The following is a 21,617-nucleotide window of genomic DNA, read 5'->3' on the forward strand; positions in this document are numbered from 1 at the left end:
AAAATGTCACCTGTCCATTCCATCCACAGATGCTGCCTGATCCACTGAGTTCCACCAGCACTTTGTGTTTTGCTCAAAATTCCAACATTTGCAGTTCCTTGTGTCTCCTCTGCCAACGTGCCTGAGCTTCCCCCTGCATAAAATCAATCTCCTCTACTTCTCTTCACTTTCACTGTCAATCTTATATTGATAAGTCTCTGGCACAGATTTCCCAAACAAATGAAATGAGTCGCACAATCTACATTACTTTCAACATTTCCAAGGTTGGATCCTTTCTCTGGCTTACCTTACAGGCACGTATCTGAAGTACATCCCTTGTGTTTGGATGATTCTATATGCTTTTCCAGTGAGAGTATGATGAACGACATCAATGAGTTGTTGGGTAGCACACGTAAGATGCCAGGCCAATGAACCTCAGGCTTCAGTATAAGCAAAATAAATCACAATATTTATGAATAAACAAATATAAACATGCAAAATGACCATGATAAAAACTCACCAGCATGCTGAAACTTGATAAAACTACAGAATTCCATGCAACAACATTTTCTCAAATTAAAGTAGTCGAGTTGGTGTCTAGTTGGGAAAAGGGGAAGTACAACGGGATCTGGGGGTCCTTGTTCATCAATCAATGAAAGTAAGCATGCAGGTACAGCAGGCAGTGAAGAAAGCGAATGGCATGTTGGCCCGTCATAACAAGAGGAGTTGAGTATAGGAGCAAAGAGATCCTCCTGCAGTTGTACAGGGCCCTAGTGAGACCACACCTGGAGTATTGTGTGCAGTTTTGGTCTCCAAATTTGAGGAAGGACATTCTTGCTATTGAGGGAGTGCAGCGTAGGTTCACAAGGTTAATTCCCGGGATGGCGGGACTGTCATATGCTGAGAGAATGGAGCGGCTGGGCTTGTATACTCTGGAATTTAGAAGGATAAGAGGGAATCTTATTGAAACATATAAGATTATTAAGGGTTTGGACACGCTAGAGGCAGAAAACATGTTCCCGATGTTGGGCGAGTCCAGAACCAGGGGCCACAGTTTAAGAATAAGGGATAAGCCATTGAGAACGGAGATGAGGAAACACTTTTTTCTTTTATAATAAATATTTTTATTGAAGGAAATATACAATACAGCTGATGTAATGCATTACATTTCCCTCTATTTTGTTTTTTATATATAACAACAAAGTTACCCTCACCCACCCTCCCTGACATCCCTTGGCAGCTGATGTGTTCACAAATACAAATGCACATTTTGACAGCAATACCTCTACATTCTTCCAAGGCCCAGGCCCTTACATACCCACAACATGTCAGATGGTTCAGAATACACTCATTCATTATGCATCGACCGTTCTGTGAGGTAATCAACATTTGTGTAAACAAAAATAAGTAAATAAATAAAAATAAAACATAAGTAAAGGCAGATCCCCAACTACAATCAAGTGCCCTCAGTCAGTGGGTAGTTCTTTTAAACTCTCAAAGTATGACAAAAAAGGTTCCCATTTCGAATACAACTTTTTCACAGACCCCCTCAGTGTAAATTTTATCTTTTCTAGTTTTAGAAAAAACATTACATTCTCCAGTCAGGCGGCAGCGGATGGAGGAGTGGTAGATTTCCAGACCCGCAAATTTCTCCTACGGGCCAAAAGCGATGTGAATGCAATGATGTCAGACTGGTTTGCATTTAAACCCAAAGTTTCATCTGCCACACCGAATACAGCTACAAGCGGGCAAAGCCTCACTGTCATCCCAAGGACTTCACTGATGGTTTTAAAAATCACTGCCCAGTAGCCACCAAGATTGGGGCAGGACCAGAATGCGTGAGCTAGATTGGCTGGAGAGAAGGAGCACCTATCACAGCCAGCGTCTGTCCCCGGATATATGTCAGCAAGCCTGGCTTTGCTTAAATGAGCCCTGTGTAAAACTTTGAATTGTATGAGCCCCAATCTAGCACATGATGACGAGGAATTGACTCTTTTCAGTGCTTCTGTCCAGCATTCCTCAGACAGATCCATACCAAGGTCATCCTCCCACCTAGTTTTAACTTTGTTCAGGTTTTGATCTGCTAAAGATATCAGTTGAGAATATAATACAGAGATCAGTCCTTTATTTGCAAAAGTAAGAGTGAGTTTATCCAACACGGTGACAGGCGGGAGATCAGGAAAGGAGGGAAATGTTTTCATGGCAAAGTGGCGGATCTGAAGATATTTAAAGAATTGATTATGTGGGAGGCCATATTTTCTGTACAGGTTATCAAAACTATCAAATATGTTGTCGGTGTATAAATTCTTAATGCACATAAGACCATTCAAACCCCATTGTCTAAAGGTTGAGTCAAGTGTGGAGGTGGGGAATAAATGGTTACAGTGAATGGGACCCAGAACTGAAGCTGATGTAAACTTATAGTGGCAGTGAAATTGATTCAAAATTTTGAGGGGGATAGTACGACAGGATTGGATGTAAATCGAGAGGGTTTCAATGGCAGGGAGGAATACACCAAAGCTGAGAGAGACGAGGAGTAACAAGACTGTGACTCAAGTAGACACCAGTCTGTATTTGGTCGGTGGAGCCAGAATAATATCTTTTGGATATTGGATGCCCAGTAATAATGAATAAAGCTAGGAAGGCCCAGTCCACCTACTTCACGACCTCTTTGGAGAGTGCACTTATTGATCCTTGGAACCTTGTTACCCCATATAAAGGAGGTTATAGATTGGTTAACTGAGTTAAAAATTGACTTGGATAGGAAGACCGGCAAGCACTGGAACAAATAAAGAAATCTGGGAAATACAGTCATCTTCACCGACTGCACTCTCCCAGCCATAGTGAGAGGTAGACTACGCCATCTCTCAAAGTCAGCCTTCATTTGGCTAACTTGAGGCATATAATTAGCTTCAAACAGAGATGTGAAAGAGCGGGTAATGAGTATTCCTAGATATACAAAACCATCTTGAGATAAGGGAAAAGGCAAGGATTCCTGTCGGATCTGTAGGGCTAGGTTGATGGTAAAGCATTCGCTTTTTTGGAGGTTTAGTTTATAGCCAGAGAAACTGATCTAACAAGGACACAATTGCAGGACCACTAGCTGTAGGGTCACACACATAAAGAAGGAGATCATCGGCGTATAGAGACACATGATGTTCCATGTTTCCTCTCCTAATGCCCTGGAATAATGTGGTTGACCTAAGTGCAATAAAAAGAGGCACCATTGCAATCGCAAAAAGAAGCCGAGACAAAGGGCAGTCTTGACGAGTGCCACGTGTTAATGGAAAATAATCAGATCGCAAATAATTTGTCTGTATACATGCTAAAGGTGAATGATATAACAGCTTAACCCTGGCTCACATTTTTTGCCAAATCCAAATCTCTCCAAGATTCTGAACAAGTATGGCCACTCCACTCGATCGAATGCCTTCTCCGCGTCCAAAGAGATAACAACCTCTGGACGCGGAGAAGCACTGGGCGAATAAACCACACTGGCTATTCGACGGATATTAGAAAAGGAATGACGATTTTCAATAAAACCTGTTTGATCTTCTGAGATTATTTGGGGAAATTGGCATTCTAAACGGCAAGCCAGCACCTTAGCCAACATTTTTACATCTACATTCAAAGGTGAGATGGGGCGGTATGATCCACATTGAGTCGGATCCTTGTATTTTTCGAGAAGAAGTGAAATAGATGCCTGTGAAAGGGTTGGGGGGGGGGGTAAGGAACCATTTTCCAAAGATTCTTGAAACATTTCTAGAAGAACTGGTGTGAGCTTATCCTTAAATTTCTTATATATATTTTGGGTAGCTGTCAGGGCCCGGGGTCTTACCACTCTGCATCGCCATAATGGCATTATTAATCTCTTCCTGCCCAATAGCCTGATCTAGATATTCTGCTTCTTCTGGTTCCAGAATGGGTATTTCCACATCATCTAAAAAACGTTCCATATTCGCTGTATCTGAGGGGAATTCTGAATTGTAAAGAGAAGAATAAAAGGCTGTGAAAGTATTAACAAATTTATTTTACTTCGGAGTCACGTGAGTGACTACATGAAGAACCCCGCTTACGACGCATGCGTGTCATATCGCTACACGCATTGCAACGAGTCACAGCAGGGGGAACAACGTTCCCCTAGTGGAGAATTTGAAAGTCGGGAGCAGCAGGTAAGAGACTCTGCGTTCCTTCCACTTACCTTTTAGGTGGAGACATGGACCGGATCCATGAAGGCTGCGGAAAACTGGCGGGGGAGAACCGCGGAGTGCGGGCAGCCGGCAGCAGCAGCAGCGGCACGCGAAACTTCCGGAGAGGAAACAGCTGTGCCCGACTTGGCTCCCGCACCGGCAAAATTCACTTCTCGGCCGGGCGGGAAGCGAAGCAAAAGACGTCCCATATGCCAGTCTCAAGCGAGTCTGGCTTGGAGCAGTCGCTAGCGGCCAGTGCCGAGATTACCGGGGGAACAGCGGTGGACCTACATGGAGCAGCCGGAAGCGGCCAGGAAACGTTCGCATAAGGGCCGGTGCAGCCGGCTGCGGGACGAGGACAGTCCGCAAACCAGTGCCCGTGAGTACCGGGGACGGGAAGAGCGGGCATATGGGAGAGAGCAGCAGACTGCGGACCGGCTGCAGGAATGGGTGCAGCCGAGAACGTCTAGTGCCAGTGAGCACAAAGACCGTTTGGTGCAGTTGCTGGAGGAGCTCCTCCATGGTGGCAGTCCCAGAAATATGGAGGCTAGCCACAGTGGGCGAGAGGTAAGTCCCACAGCGGTACCCCAGTGTGGGGCCGCAAGATATCTCTTACTCCTCGGAGGAGAGTGGGCAGGACCAAATTTGGTCAGACCCTGACCAAGGCACAGGTTTACATAACCCTGAAGGAGGGGAGAAAGGAAAACTGCTTGATATGGTGGCCGAGTTTTTTCAACCAAATCAAACTGGGGCAGATTTGGATTCTAGGATGGCAGCCAGTATAAATTATATGTCTGACCATCAGTTACAAACACAAACCTTTACAGAGACTCTGGCTAGACATCTGCCCCCAGGGAATTGTAATTCTCTACAAGTACCCAGCGTGAACCAATGTATATGGAAGCATATGGGGAAGGCCACCCGAACACACGACTTGAAAATCCAGAAAGCCTTAAAAGGGCTTACAGCAGGGATCACAGTCTTTGCCCGCACCCTGGAGAAAACAGAATTAACAAAGGATCACCAGGACGCTTCAGCTTTGTTCTGTAATGTCCAATTTGAGCTGAATAGCATGAGGAAGAGTGCTATTCAGCCAGCATTAGACCCGAAGTTCGCGGTGATTTGCAAACAGAGAGCCCTCAAACCTCCAACCCTATTGTTTGGTAAAGATTTATTTAAACAGGTTAAAGAGCTTGATGAGGAATCAAAGACATTGGGGCTCATTAAGACTAGTGCAAAGTCTTACTTTGGGCAAAGATACCAACCATATGGACCACCTAGAAGAGGGGTGTTTAGCGGTGGCAGTGCTAAACCCAGATACAACCCGCAGCAGCCTTTTTTAGCGTATGGCCAGGGACTGACCACCCTGGAAGATGCGGGAGCCTCAACCTCCAACACAACCTCTAAAAACAGAGCCCCCCTTTACAAAGAAACCAAGGAAATAATTCAAAAACCACCAGTAACCATGGAGGTAGGTGGGTCTGGTTATCTTATAATAAAGGGGAGCACGAGAGTTGGAGGGAGGCTGCAATATAATACGAAAGAATGGAATAAGATCACAAGAGACTCATATATTCTAAACAGTATTCAGGGTTATCTGATAGAATTTATTCATTAAAATAACCTTCCAGTGCAACATACACCAGAAGGCACTTCGTACTCACGGAAGCCGAACAATCTATAGCTCACATCGAGCTGCAAAGATTGCATACAATAGGCGTAGTTGAGCCTACAATACATGAGCCATTAGAATTTGTACCTAACATATTTATTAAAAATAAAAAAGATGGGGGTTGCCGGATAATCATTGATCTGTCAACCCTAAACACATTTGTTCAACATGTTCATTTAAGATGGATACCTTTATCACTGCTAAGAATTAGTGTCAACAGGGTGCTATATGGCAAGCATTCACTTAAAAGATGCTATACAATACCCATTAGAGGTGAACACAGACGGTATTTGAAATTTAACTGCATGGGGTCAACATAACCATAGGATATGGCATATCTAGTCGACATTTTCATTGTTGGCAAAACTTACGGATTGGTTGGGGAGCCACTAATTCCGTTTCTAGCTGTGGAGGGAGATGGAAGACACAGGAGGCAGTTTTACTTAACACACGTGGTATAAATTACCTAGAGATGTTAGGGGCTTTTTATGGCCTTAAGTCATATTGCTCAGGCATTGAGCACCAGCATGTTCGGTTACAAATTGATAATACCACTGTGGTGGCATATATAAATTATATGGGTGGAAATATATCGACATCTTGTGATGAATTGGCAAATTCAATTTGGCTATGGTGTATCCAAAGATATATTTGGATATCGGCTACATACCTACCAGGGAAACTAAATTCAGTGGCAGACACCAGGTCACGTAAATTTAAGGAAAACACGGAATGGATGTTGAATAAAAAGGTATTTGCTGAAATTACAGCAAAATATGGTACACCAGATATTGATTTTTTTGCGTCCAGGTTGAATCACCAACTACCAAGGTATGTGTCATGGGAACCAGACCATGGGGCAGAAGCAACAGATGCATTCTCTCTGCATTGGGGGAAATGGGGCTTTATGCATTTCCTCCTTTTCTGCCTCATCAATCGGGTACTAAAGAAAATTCATTAAGATTCGGCATCTGGGATTCTCATAGTACCCGATTGGCCTACTCAACCATGGTTCTTGGTTATACAGGGAATGGTATTAGAACCATGTACCATTATGAGGCATAGCCCTAATTTACTAATTCATCCAGTAACACAGGGTAGTCACCCATGCCATAATAGTATGAATTTGTTGATTTGTAGAGTCTGAAAGACCCACTACTTGGCATGGGACTGTCAGACAGAACTATGAATATGATCATATCAGCTCAGACGGTCTACAAAAAAGCAGTACTTAGGACACATCAAAAAATGGGGGAAGTACTGCTTTGATAACAACCTTGATCAAAGAGCCAAGGACATTCCGGCTGTATTGGAATTTTTGACAAGCCTGCATTGTGATGAAGGATTAGGCTACAGTACCATCAATAGTGCCAGAAGTGCTCTTTCCAATTATTTATCGCTAGGAACGGAGCGGCACTCAGTGGGAATGCACCCCCTGGTAACTAAACTCATGAGGGGCATATTTAATGCGAAACCCCCTAAAACCAGGTACTCCTGAATCTGGGATGTGGGTGTCGTTTTGACCATGCTGAGAAGCTGGTCGCCTACTACAGCATTATCACTTGAAAAACTCACTATGAAGATGGTTATGCTGATGGCGTTGGTTACTGCACAACGAGTCCAGTAATTACACAAACTGAGGCTGGACTGCTGGATGATCTGCCCTGAAAAACTGGTGTTTGGCATTAATGATCTCATAAAACAAAATAGACCGGGGTCATCAGGGCAAGTAATAGAATTTATGGCGTACCCGAATGACGAACGCCTGTGTATAGTCACACATATCCTACTATACATGGAATACACAAAAATTATTCGAGGGCAGGAAATGGCTCTGCTGATTTCATACAAGAAACCACACAAAAGGGTGACGACCCAGACTATCTCAAGGTGGCTGAAAAATGTCTTAAAGATGGCGGGGATAGACACTAATGTTTTAAATCTCACTCCACCAGGGCTGCAGCAACATCCGCAGCAAAAATTCTGGAGGTGCCAACAGACCAAATCCTCAGGATGGCAGGATGGTCATCTGAGAAGACATTTCAGAGGTTTTATAACAAACCAGTTTTGGATCTATCATCGTTTTCAGAAAGATTCTTACGTTCAATAATATAATTTGCCCAAAAAACCAATGGGCTATGATTTCAATTTAATAAATTTATTTTTTCGTAACATCATACAGTTTTGTATGGAGGTGTTTTAAAAATTGTTAACAATACTTCTCCCAATAATCAAGGCAGACGTGAAGCATGGACTCGTTCCACGGCATGAGGTCACAGAGCTTTAAAATCTTCACGTAGTCACTCACGTGACTCCGAAGTAAAATAGTAAGATTAAACGAGAACTTACCAGTTTGAAGTTTGATCTGTATTTTATGAGGAGGAACGTTGAGGGAATACGTGCCCTCCGCTCCCACCCTCCTATGATCATATCATAAACTGGTATCTCTTTCATAATCTTACTATGTTAGGTCATTATAGTTTTCTGTGACCTCACACCGCTGCTTTGAAGAATGACACGCATGCGTCGTAAGCGGGGTTCTTCACGTATTCCCTCAACGTTCCTCCTCATAAAATACAGATCAAACTTCAAACTGGTAAGTTCTCGTTTAATCTTACTATTTTGGATTGCTTGTTATGTTTTGGTGTGTGTCTCTTATCTGAGGAATAAGTCGTGACGTGGCTTGACGCTTCAGCTGGTGAGCCATAAGCCGGCTTGCCTTGTCACCATATTCATAATAGAGACCACGAGTCCTGAGAATTAGTTGTTCTGATTGGTTAGTAGATAGAAGATTGAATTTAGTTTGTAAATCAGCACGGCTTTTATATAATTCAGCAGTGGGTGCTTCAGAGTACTGCCTGTCCAGAGCCAAGATGGATTGTGACAGGGTTTGCATGTCCTTCTTACGTTCTTTATTGGCGTATGAGGCATAAGATATGATTTGACCTCTCAAGTAAGCTTTTAAAGTTTCCCAAAGTAAAGAGCAGGATACCAACTGGGTTTTATTAGTCTTGAGGAATGTGTCGATGTAGCCGATACAAAACTGCAGGATTTCTCATTGGACAGCAAAAGGGAGTTGAGTCTCCAAAGAGGTCGTTCTCTAATGTTTAAAGGAAAGCCTAGGTCCAGTATCACAGGCGAGTGATCTGATATTACTATAGCAGTATATTCAATTTTCTTAACCATAGGAATAAAGGAGCTGTCTATAAAGAAGTAGTCTATTCTGGAAAAAGAATGGAGAACATGAGGAAAAAAAGAGAATTGTCCAGCAGTTGGGTTCAAGAATCTCCAGGGGTCCACATAAGCAACAGTGAGAAGGTCTTTGCCAGACCAGAGGGTGTCCCCTTAGAACTAGACCTTTCAAGCAGTGGATCAATAGCACAGTTCAGGTCTCCAGAAAAGATTAGCTGGTGCATGTTCAGATCAGGTATTAATGACAAAACCTTATTTGCAAAGTGGACATCATCCCAATTAGGGGCATAAACATTCATTAAGACAACAGGTTTTTGAAAAAGAGACCCGGAAACTATAATAAACCGGCCATTAGGGTCACTGACTACGTCAGATGGTGTAAACTGTAACCACTGATACCTTCATAAATACTTTCACAATGATGAAGATGCATCCAGGCATTTCTTCCCTCTACTTTTACTGCTGTCGGAGTCATTAGAAGAACTTATCCTTCCCAACAAACTTCTGATCCTTTCCTTACCCAATTCTTCACTGAGACATAGTCTCCAGGTTTTACTTTAATGGGAGTTACTAGTGAAGGCTCCTCATAGGCTGCTCTCACTCTACAATATAAATCCCTTAAGGCTCTTGTCAAGGTTAAGATATAGTCGGATATCTCTGCAGTCATATGGTGGAAATAGTAAGATTAAACGAGAACTTACCAGTTTGAAGTTTGATCTTTATTTTATGAGGAGTTACGTTGAGGGACTACGTGAAGAGACCCCGTCCAGACGCACACGCATCAATCTTCAAAGCACCAGTGTGAAACCACAGATGATAGTTACCGAAGCATAATAGTAAGCCACGTGAGACAAACATAACTTACCTTTGATCTTTATTAGGGTGAGAGCGGAGGGCACGTAGTCCCTCAACGTAACTCCTCATAAAATATAGATCAAACTTCAAACTGGTAAGTTCTCGTTTAATCTTACTATTTTACTTCGGAGTCACGTGAGTGACTACGTGAAGGTTTTAATAAAGCTTCTGTGATTTCAGGCCGTAGATTCAATCCAGGCGTCTCACTGCATTGATTGACTCTATATGAATGAAAAACAATCAATAACATACAACCATAACATTAATGTAATCAGTTAATCAGAATTTCCCCTGAATAAGGGGATTAATAAAGTATTTATCTATCTAATGGTTTTTATTTATTATAAAACATTTTTAGCCCCCTTTTGTATCACTGGGGAACATTTAATACTGAATCCAAAACAGTACCACCAAATACACCAGGGTCTGCAATCTCTTTATGGTAATACTTGTAAAACATCCGTTCATTTGCCCATCCTGCGGCCGCGAGGATATGGTCTATTGGAACGTCCAAATCCTTGGCCGCCGATGTTGCCGCCGCCCTGGTGGAATGAGATTTAAATTTGTCAGTATCAATTCCTGCATCCAACAGCACCTGCTTCTGCCATCTGGAATTGTTTGTACTGACACTTTCTTATGTGGTTTTTTATGGCTGATAAATAATGCTGATTCTGCACCTCTTAAGTCCTTGGTGGCCGCAATGTAACATTTTAAATGTGTCACTACACAAAGTCTTGGATCCGTAGGATATGTTGTAAAGACCAATTTACACCCCGTGACTCCTGGTCTACTCTGTTTGAGTAAGTCATAGACATAGAATTAATTTCCTCTGTTGTCATTCCCATTCTGTCTATACGTAATATATGTAATGTCTGTACTCTTTGTGCTGAAACTAATGCCATTAACTTGACTACTTTCATGGTAATTTTGTCCAAAGACAAATTTGAAATGGGACTCCATTCCCGAAGTAACATGAGTAGATCCCTCACATTCCAGATTTCTGTATATCTGGGTCTGGGAGGTTTAGCATTGAAAATTCCCTTCATGTATCTACAGACCAAGGGGTGTGATCCTAGAACCTGTTGTTCAGATGCTCTCCATAAATATGCAGAGAGGGCACTCCTTGCAGTGTTGATCGCATTATAACTTAAATTTACATCAAAATGTAATGTTGACAGAAATTCTAAAACATCTGAAATGTCTGCAGTGTGGTATGAAATGTTTTGTCTTGAGCAAAACTCCTCCCATTTCTTAATGTAAGAAATGTGCTGCTTCTGGGTACTATCCCTCCAGACTCCTGCAATTACATCCATAGTGCGATCTGATAGTCCTCTTCCGACATATGGCCTTTTTAGAATCTGCAAATCAACAAATCAATACGATCATGTAAAGGATTGAAATCACCAGTTACAGGGTGCACAAGTAGGTTTTCTTGTCTTGGAATATGCATTAGAGGTTCTGTCACCATTTTTAACACTAGTGGATACCATGGTTGTGTAGGCCAATTTGGGACCACCAACAATCCTGAAGCATCATCCTGCTTGATCTTTTGTAGACCTACTAATAAGACAAAAGGGAGGAAATGCATATATAAACATTCCACCCCAATTTAGCGAGAATGCATCCACCTCTGTTGCACCTGGATCTGGTTCCCATGAAACATATTGAGGTAATTGATGGTTCACTCTGGATGCAAACAATTTAATTTCTGGCATTCCAAATTTTTGAACAATGTTATAGAAAATGTCACGATTTAACATCCATTATATATTGTCATTAAATTTTCGTGACCTACTGTCTGCAATTATATTGAATTTACCTGGGAGGTAAATTGCCGAAAGCCAAATGTCTCTAATAATACACCAGTGCCAGATAATGTTTGCCAATCTGTCACAAGCTTCTGACTTGATTCCACCCATATGATTGACATATGCTACTGCCGTAGTGTTGTCAATCTGAACCTGCACATGCAGATTTTGCACATTAGAGCAAAAAGCTTTAAGCCCATGAAATATACTTAATAATTCTAGATAGTTAATTCCATGTGCTTCGAGCAAAGGTTCCTCTTCCACATTCCATCTACCTCCACAGCTGGAAATGGTATCAGCAGCGCCCCATCCTAGCGCACTTGCATCAGTCTGTAGAATGATAGCTGGTGATTCAACCAGAATTTTTCTGGCAGAATAGTGAACACTCTTAATCCACCATTGTATATCATCAATTGCTGTTTTTGATAGTTGCATGGGCCTATCAAAATGCCCCGAATGTCTTTTTAATGCTTGTACCTTTGCTCGCTGCAGTTGCTGATAATGCAGTGGAACAAACTGTACAGCTGGAAAGGAAGCAATCAGTTTGCCAAGTAGGCTTGCCACTTGCCTGATTGATGGTTGATGTTCTGTAATTAGTTTGATACAACCCTCAATTAGCTGCAGCTTTTTGTCCTTGGGTAAAGTCACTATCATGTGTTCTGAATTAATAGTGAACCCCAAGTAATCAATTGTTTTGTTTGGAGACAGTCTAGATTTATTTGGATGTATTAAAAAGCCCAGATTTTGAAATGTGAGTTTGACTTCTGATACTGATGCTTTTGTTGTAGCTTCAGTGTCCCCCACAATTAAAATGTCATCCAAATAAGCCATTATCAAATGGCCCTGGGCTCTTAACAATGCTAAGACTGGTTTTAACAATTTTGTAAACAGTCTAGGGGCTGAGGTTAAATCATTAGGCAATGTTTTTAATTGCCATTATTGATTCATCCAGTTAAATTTCAAATATCTGCGATCAATACAATGCACAGCCACAGAGTAATATGCATCTTGCAGATCTATGCTTGCCATATAGCATTCTGTTAAAATTAGCTGCAAAGCATTAGTAAATGTCTCCATTTTGAAATATTTATTCTGCACAAAAGGGTTAAGACTTGTTAGATCTAGAATGATTCTACAGCCACCATGCTTTTTTGGTCTAGAAAAAATACTAGATATAAATTGGTGGTTTTGATAGACTGTTTTTTCAATAACCCCTTTTTTACTCAATATGTCAAGTCTGCTTGAATGTTTCTATTCTCTTCATTAGAGAAAACATGTATTCGTTTAGGAACATGTTGAGTAGGGGGATTTAAATGTGGGTAGAATTCAATTCTGAACCCCATAATACTGCACAGTATAAATGCATCAGATGTTATTTTTCGCCATTCTTTTAGGAAGAATTGTAACTTTCACCCAATTTGTGAATGTGAAACATCTGATATGTTTCTTTCAGAACCAGAGCCACCTACCTCAGGGTTTGCTGGTGTCACCTTTTGTACCTTGCCCCTTGTGGGAATGCCATGTCCTCCAAGAACGCGTATACGGGTACGAGCGACTTGTTCCTTCACCAGCTCCAGCCACCCTTCGGTATGGATATTGCCTTTGAATTGATCTGCCAAACATCGGTGGTTTTATCATGCCCACGGTTTTTGCCTCTTCATTCAGGACTTTCAGCTTTTTGGCTAGATCGTCTCCAAAGAGTAAGTTCGGCAATTGTATATTAGATGGTTTACAGGGCCCTGCAAACTTAGGATGTATGTTAGGTCTTATAGCACTTTCACGAATACAGTTTATTTCAAAGTGTGCATTACACATTAGTCCCAAAACATCCTGTTGTGACGGTGTCACATTTCCTTCTTCCAGGTCTTTGGCAAACATTATGCTTGACCCCATTAATCTCAGTACCCGCTGTAACCTCATTTCTTGTGCGCGTACTGCGGTGCCCAAATAGCCCCATATTACACTGTTTACTGCTGGGACTGCTAGCAGTGCGCAATTCTGCGGGATTTCATATTTATTAATAGTCTCGTCCATCGTTAGTTCTTCTAAGTGATGGGAAAGCAGGTAATTTATACTTGCTGCTATTTCCTCTGGCAAAGGTTGTCCCTTGTGTCTAGGACTTGAGAATTTTTGGGCCAGACCTGGTACTTTGAGCAGTGTTATTGGGCTCTGGTCTTCATATGATTCATTGTCAGAATCTTCTGGATATTCCTCCTCATAATGGGGTTCACCCGGTATTTCTTCTTCAGATGTTTAGTGCGCTGGCTCTCTTATAGGCCTACGCTTAGTAAACCCTTTTTGGTGTATTACAGGCTCTTCCAGAGAACCTTACTCTGGCAGCCCTTTTTTGGATGCTGCTAACGCTGGGTCTCCTGTAGACCAACGTCTGTGTTGTCTTTCTTCAGACATTTCTGGTGCTGGCTCTGTGCTAGGCCAACACATATATTCTTCAGGCATGTCTGGTGCTGGCTCTGTGCTAGGCCAACACATATATTCTTCAGACATTTCTGGTGCTGGCTCTGTGCTAGGCCAACACGTATATTCTTCAGACATGTCTGGTGCTGGCTCTGTGCTGGGCCAACACATATATTCTTCTTCATCAGGCATTTCTGGCACTGGCTCACTTGTAGGCCAACGTTTCCCAGGACCTCTCCTGGGTGTTCCATACGCTGGCTCTCCTGTAGGCCCGCGGTAACTGTACTCCTTGTGGAGTTTGCCATTGTATATCATTTTCCCCATGAGGAATTCCAATTGTGAAACCCGGTCTGACATGACCTCCGGTTCCGACTCATCCGAGTCCACTTGCCTGTTTGTTTTCTTTTTGGCCTTACACCCTGTGGGTGTTTCAACTGAACTTTTCTCTCCCGTTTTAGCAGTCGCTGGTTTTTCTGCAGCCGACTTTTTATCAGGGCGCCCGCTACTCTCAGATACTCTATCTTGAGTTCTAGCTGCGGTGCGCTTCCCTTTACTTTTCCCACTTTTCTCCATAATTAGACTTGCCTGATTCCCAGAACACAGTCTCCATGGAAGAAAAATGGCCTGGTGAAAGTACATACCTTCAGGTTTTCTTTCACTCACCGCTTGGAGGGCTCTGGTCCTCCCAACGCGGTCGCAGTCGCTACGCGTGTGCGCCTGGACGGGGTCTCTTCACGTAGTCACTCACGTGACTCCGAAGTAAAATGAACTATTTTCATCGCATTCTGGTTCCAAGGGTTTTTTAAGGGTCTACCGTAAATAATTTCAGCTGGGCTTAACCTAGATTTCCCTGCAGGCGTGACTTGAAATAGGGCTATTGGGAGTAATTTAATCCATCTAAGTCCAGTCTCCCCCTTTAATTTGGCTAATTTAGTTTTAAGAGTCCGGTTTGCCCTTTCTACAAGTCCAGCAGCCTATGGTCGATAAGCGCAGTGTAATTGCTGCTGGATCCCCAGTTGTTCACAAAATTCTTTATTGATTTGTCCAATAAAATGTGGACCGTTATCTGAGCTAAGTCTAATGGGAATGCCGAATCTAGGGACAATTTCTCTCATTAGCACCTTGACAACAGTAGCCACTTTATTGTCAATGGTTGGGTATGCTTTGATCCACCGGCTGAATACATCGACTATGACAAGAATGTATTTATATCCTTGGCATCTTTCTAATTCAATATAGTCCATTTGCAATGTCTCAAAAGGACCCATAGGCAAAGGTGTTTTTCCTCCTTCACATCCTATTCCTTTCCCTGGATTGTATTGCTGGCAGACCAGACAATTACTGATTACCTTTTGAGCAAAGGATTGTAATTTTGGATGCCACCAAGTAGCTAATAGAGTGTCCCTTACTGCCCTTGCACCACAATGGGTTGCATAGTGCATACACTCGATAACCCATACGGCTAATGAGTCTGTCATGCAAGTTTGCCCTGCTGGAGTGGTCCACAGCCCAGTAATACAATCCAGTACACAACCCAGTTGTCTCCATCTTTCCTTATCTCCTTCAGTAGCCTCTTCTTGTAATCGAACAATTTCTTGGATGGCTTCCAGGGGAGACTAGGGAGACTTGTTAGTTACACTATTAGTCTACCTCATCATTTTAGGTACCACCACCTTACGTTCCCATGATACTTTCTTAGCTTCTAAATCGGCATTATGATTTCCAATATCTATTGGGGTATGTCCTTTAGTACGGGCGCTACATTTCATTACAGAGATTTGTCTGGGTAGCATTAAGGCCTTCAATAAATGTATCACCAATTGTTTGTGTGATATTTGGGTTCCTGCAGAAGATAGGAATACCCTATTTTTCCATAATTGTCCAAAATCATGCACCACCCCAAATGTGTATCGAGAATCAGTGTAAATATTTACTTTTAGATGTTCCCCAATAATACAAGCCCGAATTAAAGCGAATAATTCAGCTTGTGCTGAATAGGGTGATTCAAAAGCAGCTGCTTCTACAATCTCCATCTTTTGATTAATAATTGCATACCCAGACAACCTCTCACCCTGCGGTCCAATGGATGCACCCGTCCACATATAATGTGATGTCAGGGTCTTCCATGGGTACATCCCTCAAGTCCTCCCTCACTGATGTTTCTTCCTCTATAACAAATAGACAGTCGTGTCCTGCTTCTAATTGCGCTTCTGGGGGTGAAATAAGTAAAGAGGCTGGGTTAATCAACGTACAATGTTTGAACTGTAATTTCGGATTGTTCAACAGATAGATCTCATACTTATTTTGGCGGGCCATTGTCAAGTGCTGGGTTTGAAGTTGCCCCGACAATGCCAATACCGAATGTGAACTATACACTACAATTTCCTGCTGGAATGTCAAATTAGCAGCTGATTGTAAACGATTGTAGATTGCAGTTAAGATTTGAGTGCAAAGAGGATGTCCCCTAGCTACTGGATCTAATTTGGAGGAGTAATATGCAACTGGTCTATGTCTATCCCCATGCTTTTGCGTTAGTACTGAAGTGGCACAATCAGATAGAATTGTACAATACAGCTGGAAAGAACGATCGTATAATGACCTTCCCAATGTCAGGACCTGCATCAATGATCTCTTTAAGTTGTCAAATGCCTCCCTGTGCCTTCTTTGTTAATTTAAATTCGCCCTCCTTGCTGGTAGAAACTCCTTGGTTTCTAAGCTATATTTGGAATCGAGGGCCTGCAGTAATTAACCATGCCCAGCCATTGCCTCATTTTTGGGCTTCTTTTGGGATTGAAAATTCGCAAATAGGTTCGAGTCTGCTCTTCTCAAAACTTCTTTTGGTGGCCGAAATTATAATTCCTAGAAATTTTACTTTCTCCTGAGCTACCAGTACTTATGATGGTAAGACCACATATCCTAGATCGGCTAGATGATTTAGTAGTTGTGCAGTGTCTTTCCCGATTACTGGATTCATCTTTACTAGCCACCAATAGGTCATCAACATACTGCACTAATGTTGAATTCATTTTGAACTTCTAAGTACTTAGTTGATCCTGCAGACACCTGGAAAATAAGGTAGGCGAATTGACAAATCCTTGAGGCAACCTGGTCTAAGTATATTGTTGGCCCTTATATGTGACCCCACCACTCGCCACATCTTCCCATCTCGCCCCCTGTCTGCTTTCCGCAAAGTCCGCTCCCTCCGTAACTCCCTGGTCAATTCTTCCCTTCCCTCCCACACCACCCCCTCCCTGGGCACTTTCCCTTGCAACCGCAAGAGGTGCTACACCTGTCGCTTTACCTCCCCCTTCAACTTCATTCAAGGACCCAAGCAGTCATTCCAGGTGCGACAGAGGTTCACCTGCAGCTCCTCCAACCTCATCTATTGCATCCGCTGCTCTAGATGTCAGCTGATCTACATCGGTGAGACCAAGCGTAGACTTGGCGATCGTTTCGCCGAACACCTGCGCTCGGTCCGCATTAACCAACCTGATCTCCCGGTGGCTCAGCACTTCAACTCCCCCTCCCATTCCGAATCCGACCTCTCTGTCCTGGGCCTCCTCCATGTCCAGAGTGAGTACCACCGGAAATTGGAGGAGCAACACCTCTTGGGCAGTCTGCACCCTAGTGGCATAAACATTGAACTCACCAATTTCCGGTAGCCTTTGCTGTCTCCTCCCCTTCTTAGCTCTTAGCTCTCCCTCAGCCCTCGGGCTCCTCCTCTTCCTTTTTCCTTTCCCCCCCCCCCCCACCCAACATCAGTCTGAAGAAGGGTTTCGGCCCGAAACGTTGCCTATTTCCTTCGCTCCATAGATGCTGCTGCACCCGCTGAGTTTCTCCAGCACTTTTGTCTACCATCTATTGTCTATTGTCTATTGTCTAAAGATTACATTATGCTGGCCTGAACTGGCAAAGAGCAATAAAATAATTATGTTGATTGAATAATGGGTGAGTGTCATAATGTCATACAAATAGGCCAGACAAATGATAAAGTGTGCAGCAATAGTATTGTAGATTGGATTGGATTCGGTTCGCAGTAAAATGTGCTGAAATGTCGTGAAAAGGCAACAGAGTCATAGGCTGCAAAGTTGGGCTGTATTATACAGATGTCAATTAGCTTTTCATTTCATGTGCAAATGCAGGCAACTCTTTTTGTTCAGTGCGGCAAGTCACGTATCACTCCTACATGCCAAAGTTATGTAGACTGAACAAATACTGATGTCAGTTGTTACTTGATGCCTCCATGCAAAATGAACTTTAGCATTACATCTATTGCCACCTGTTAAGCACTTTAGAAGACTCTAAGCAACAGGAAAATTCCCCCCCCCCCCCCCCCAGTCCTACTTAAAAAGATCTTCAAAATATTTCTCAGTACATTTTGGAAGGGAAGTTGTACATTTTTTAAATATTTGTACATTTTACATATTTGTTTTTGTTTAATTTCATAATTCCTGAGGGCATGGTTTATGGAATGCTTACAAGTGCTAACATATTCAACTTAATGATAAGGAATGTGGGGGATAAAACAAAATAAACTGATCTTAGAAATGTTAACAGTGTAAACTACCCTTTTGTCAGAAAAGTCCATCTGATTCACAAATGTCCTTCAGGGGAAGAAATATGCTTCTTCTGACCTACATGTGACCTCAGGCCCACTCCATTTGGTTGATGCTAAAATTGCCAAATAAGCCATTTAGTTAGGAGAGGACACAAAGTGCTGGAGTAGTTCAGAGGGACAGGCAGCATCTCTGGAGGACTTGGATAGGTGATGTTTCGGGTTGGGACCTTCCACGCAGTTATACCATTACTGCTACATTCAAACAGACGAAGAATAAAACTGGGTAGATCATTTCTCATCAAATTAAGCACCAAATCTGGGCACAACAAAGTTACATCCACACAAACAGTTGTGGGCTGGCATCTAACCATATAATAACCATATAACAATTTCAGCACGGAAACAGGCCATCTCGACCCCTCTAGTCCGTGCCGAACACATAGTCTCCCCTAGTCCCATATACCTGCGCTCAGACCATAACCCTCCATTCCTTTCCCATCCATATAACTATCCAATTTATTTTTAAATGATAAAAACGAACCTGCCTCCACCACCTTCACTGGAAGCTCATTCCACAGAGCTACCACTCTCTGCGTAAAGAAGTTCCCCCTCATGTTACCCCTAAACTTCAGTCCCTTAAATCTAAGTTAGAAGAGCTGCTCTAGACTGGTCATGCAAAAGCATGTCATGGTTGTTAGACCTTTCCATTGCTCTGACTGCAGATCCAGCCTCTGATCTAACCTCCACAGGGTGCAGTGTATCAGTCTGAGCTGGTGGTTGCATTGTCAGATTAAGTTACATGGTGCCTTCTTCATTGGTTTCTTGGTGTCTTTAACTAACCATTGGAGACTCTCTTCTCAGAGATAAGATCTTCAAATTTTGAAAGGATTGTTTGATAAGTGAGAATTCAGAGGGTTCAAAGTATCATCTTTACATGTCTCCCCACGACTGTTACCCATACGTTCTGTGGTGAGTCATAAGGCATGGAAAGAGACCTTTCAGACCAACTCGTCCATGCTTATGAAGATGCTCCATTTCAGCTAGTCCCACCTGCCGGCGCAACTTTTACACACAGAGAGGGTGGTGGGTAAATGGAACGAGCAACTAGAGGAGATAGTTGAGGCAGGTACAACATTTAAAAGATACTTGTACTGGTGCATGGGTAGAGGGATTTGGGCTAAACATGAGTCTAGCTTAGATGGGACATCTTGGTCAGTATGGGCAAGTTAGCTGAAGGGCCTGTTTCTGTGCTGTCTGACTCTGACTCCATGGCTGCAACTATAGCAAGCTTGAACAATTGCAGTAAATTGGTCTCCATGGATATGGTGTAAGGGAAGTGTACAACACCCTGACACTAAAAGTACATTGAAATCATACAAAGAGGCCATATGGTTTTGTGCCATAAATCAAGCAAGAATGAATGGGTTGATTTTAATCTCAGGCAGAATTCCTCAACTCACTTCAGCTTCTGCCCCATGATTGAGAGATACTTATATTTTCTGAAACATAATAGGCTGCTCATCTATTGTGCTTATTGAGTCTATAGAACCTCTAATGTGAACAAATGGAAAATCAATTGATATCCTGTCAAAATGCACTTTATGCCACAACGTATCAGTTGGTATTGCTTGAATTTAGTGTATCTTTTGGGACTTGAACAGAGATGCAGACATAGTACCGTCTAATGAGCTGACATCTATCCAAAGAAAAAGTCAAAATATTGATCATTCATATAGGTAATAAAATTTACACAGTTTATCATATCATCTTCTCTTATAATATGCGTGAAAATGTTCACAGGATAATGTGCCTTGTGTGACAGCATAAGATTTGAAGCGCTGCCAGTGGAAGTTGCCCAGGAAACAACCAAACATCTCGGAGCTTCCTTGCATTTCAACAGATCTTATTGTCACATACAGTTGCTTGTCCAGGACCTCACAACCGTAGCCAACTCCACAGTGCTGCTGGGTAATGTGGATTGATTCGGTTCGACTCCACATAGCTCAACATCGGTTGAGTATGTGGCGTTTTCTTTTGGGCGGGGTGGGTGGTGGATTGGAGGGATACATTGAGTTAAATACCAAAAACTTTTAAAACTGCTGTTTTCTTTGCGTTCTTTTGTTTTGGACTCTAGTTAATACAGGAGATGGAATTGACTACAGCCAACAGAAAAGAGAAAACATCGGAGACCTGATTCAAGAGACTCTGGAGATCTTTGAGCTGTACGGAGGAGAAGATGCCTTCATTAACATCAAGTACATGATTCCGACTTATGAGTCATGCATTTATAATTGAACCAAATAAACTGGTTGATGTTCTGTAGACTGCATTAATTTATGTAACTGGGAGTTCTGTAAGAGCAAATGCATCAATTACACCATAAAATTAACCATAATTGTGTTCTTGCTTTCTTGATTGTTCCTGTACACATGCCACTGTATTGCATGGTGAATTTAAACTGCCATTGGATCAAACCTCAATCTTTCTGAACAATAAAACAATTTTCTTACATAGCTGAATGATTGCTGCTCTGTTTAGCTCATGTTCAAAGTAATTTCATAGTCTATAATGTGAACTGACTTTAGATGAGTGCAGAAATTTACGAGGATGTTGCCGGGAGTCGAGGGCTAAAGCTAAATGGAGAGGTTAGGCAGGAGGCTGAGGGGTGCTCTTATAGAGGTGTATAAAATCAGAAGGGGAACAGATAAGGTAAATGCACAGTCATTTTCCTAGTGTAGGGGAATCAAGAACTGGAAGTCATAGGTTTAAGGCAATTGGAGAAAGATTTAATAGGAAACTGAGAGGCAGCTTTTTCACATAGAAGGCAAATGGAACAAGCTGCCAGAGGAAGTAGTTGTGCCAGATAAAATAACAACATGTAAAAAACATGTAGACAGGTACATGGATAGGAAAGAATGTGAGTGATATGGGCAAAGCACAGCAAACGG

The 21,617-nt window shown here is 42.4% G+C and overlaps 1 protein-coding gene across 1 annotated transcript in view; it reads left to right on the forward strand.

The window, feature by feature from the left end:
- Nucleotides 1–21,182, forward strand: part of pacrg (parkin coregulated) — a 208,911-nt gene extending 187,729 nt beyond the window's left edge. The window contains exon 6 of the mRNA XM_033025725.1: nt 20,804–21,182. Coding sequence (XP_032881616.1) covers nt 20,804–20,964 — 161 coding nt within the window. The 3' untranslated portion in view covers nt 20,965–21,182. The remainder of the gene's footprint in view (nt 1–20,803) is intronic.
- Nucleotides 21,183–21,617: the final 435 nt, after the last annotated feature.

This window comes from Amblyraja radiata, chromosome 8 (assembly GCF_010909765.2).
Source record: "Amblyraja radiata isolate CabotCenter1 chromosome 8, sAmbRad1.1.pri, whole genome shotgun sequence".
In the NCBI taxonomy this organism is placed as follows: domain Eukaryota; kingdom Metazoa; phylum Chordata; class Chondrichthyes; order Rajiformes; family Rajidae; genus Amblyraja; species Amblyraja radiata.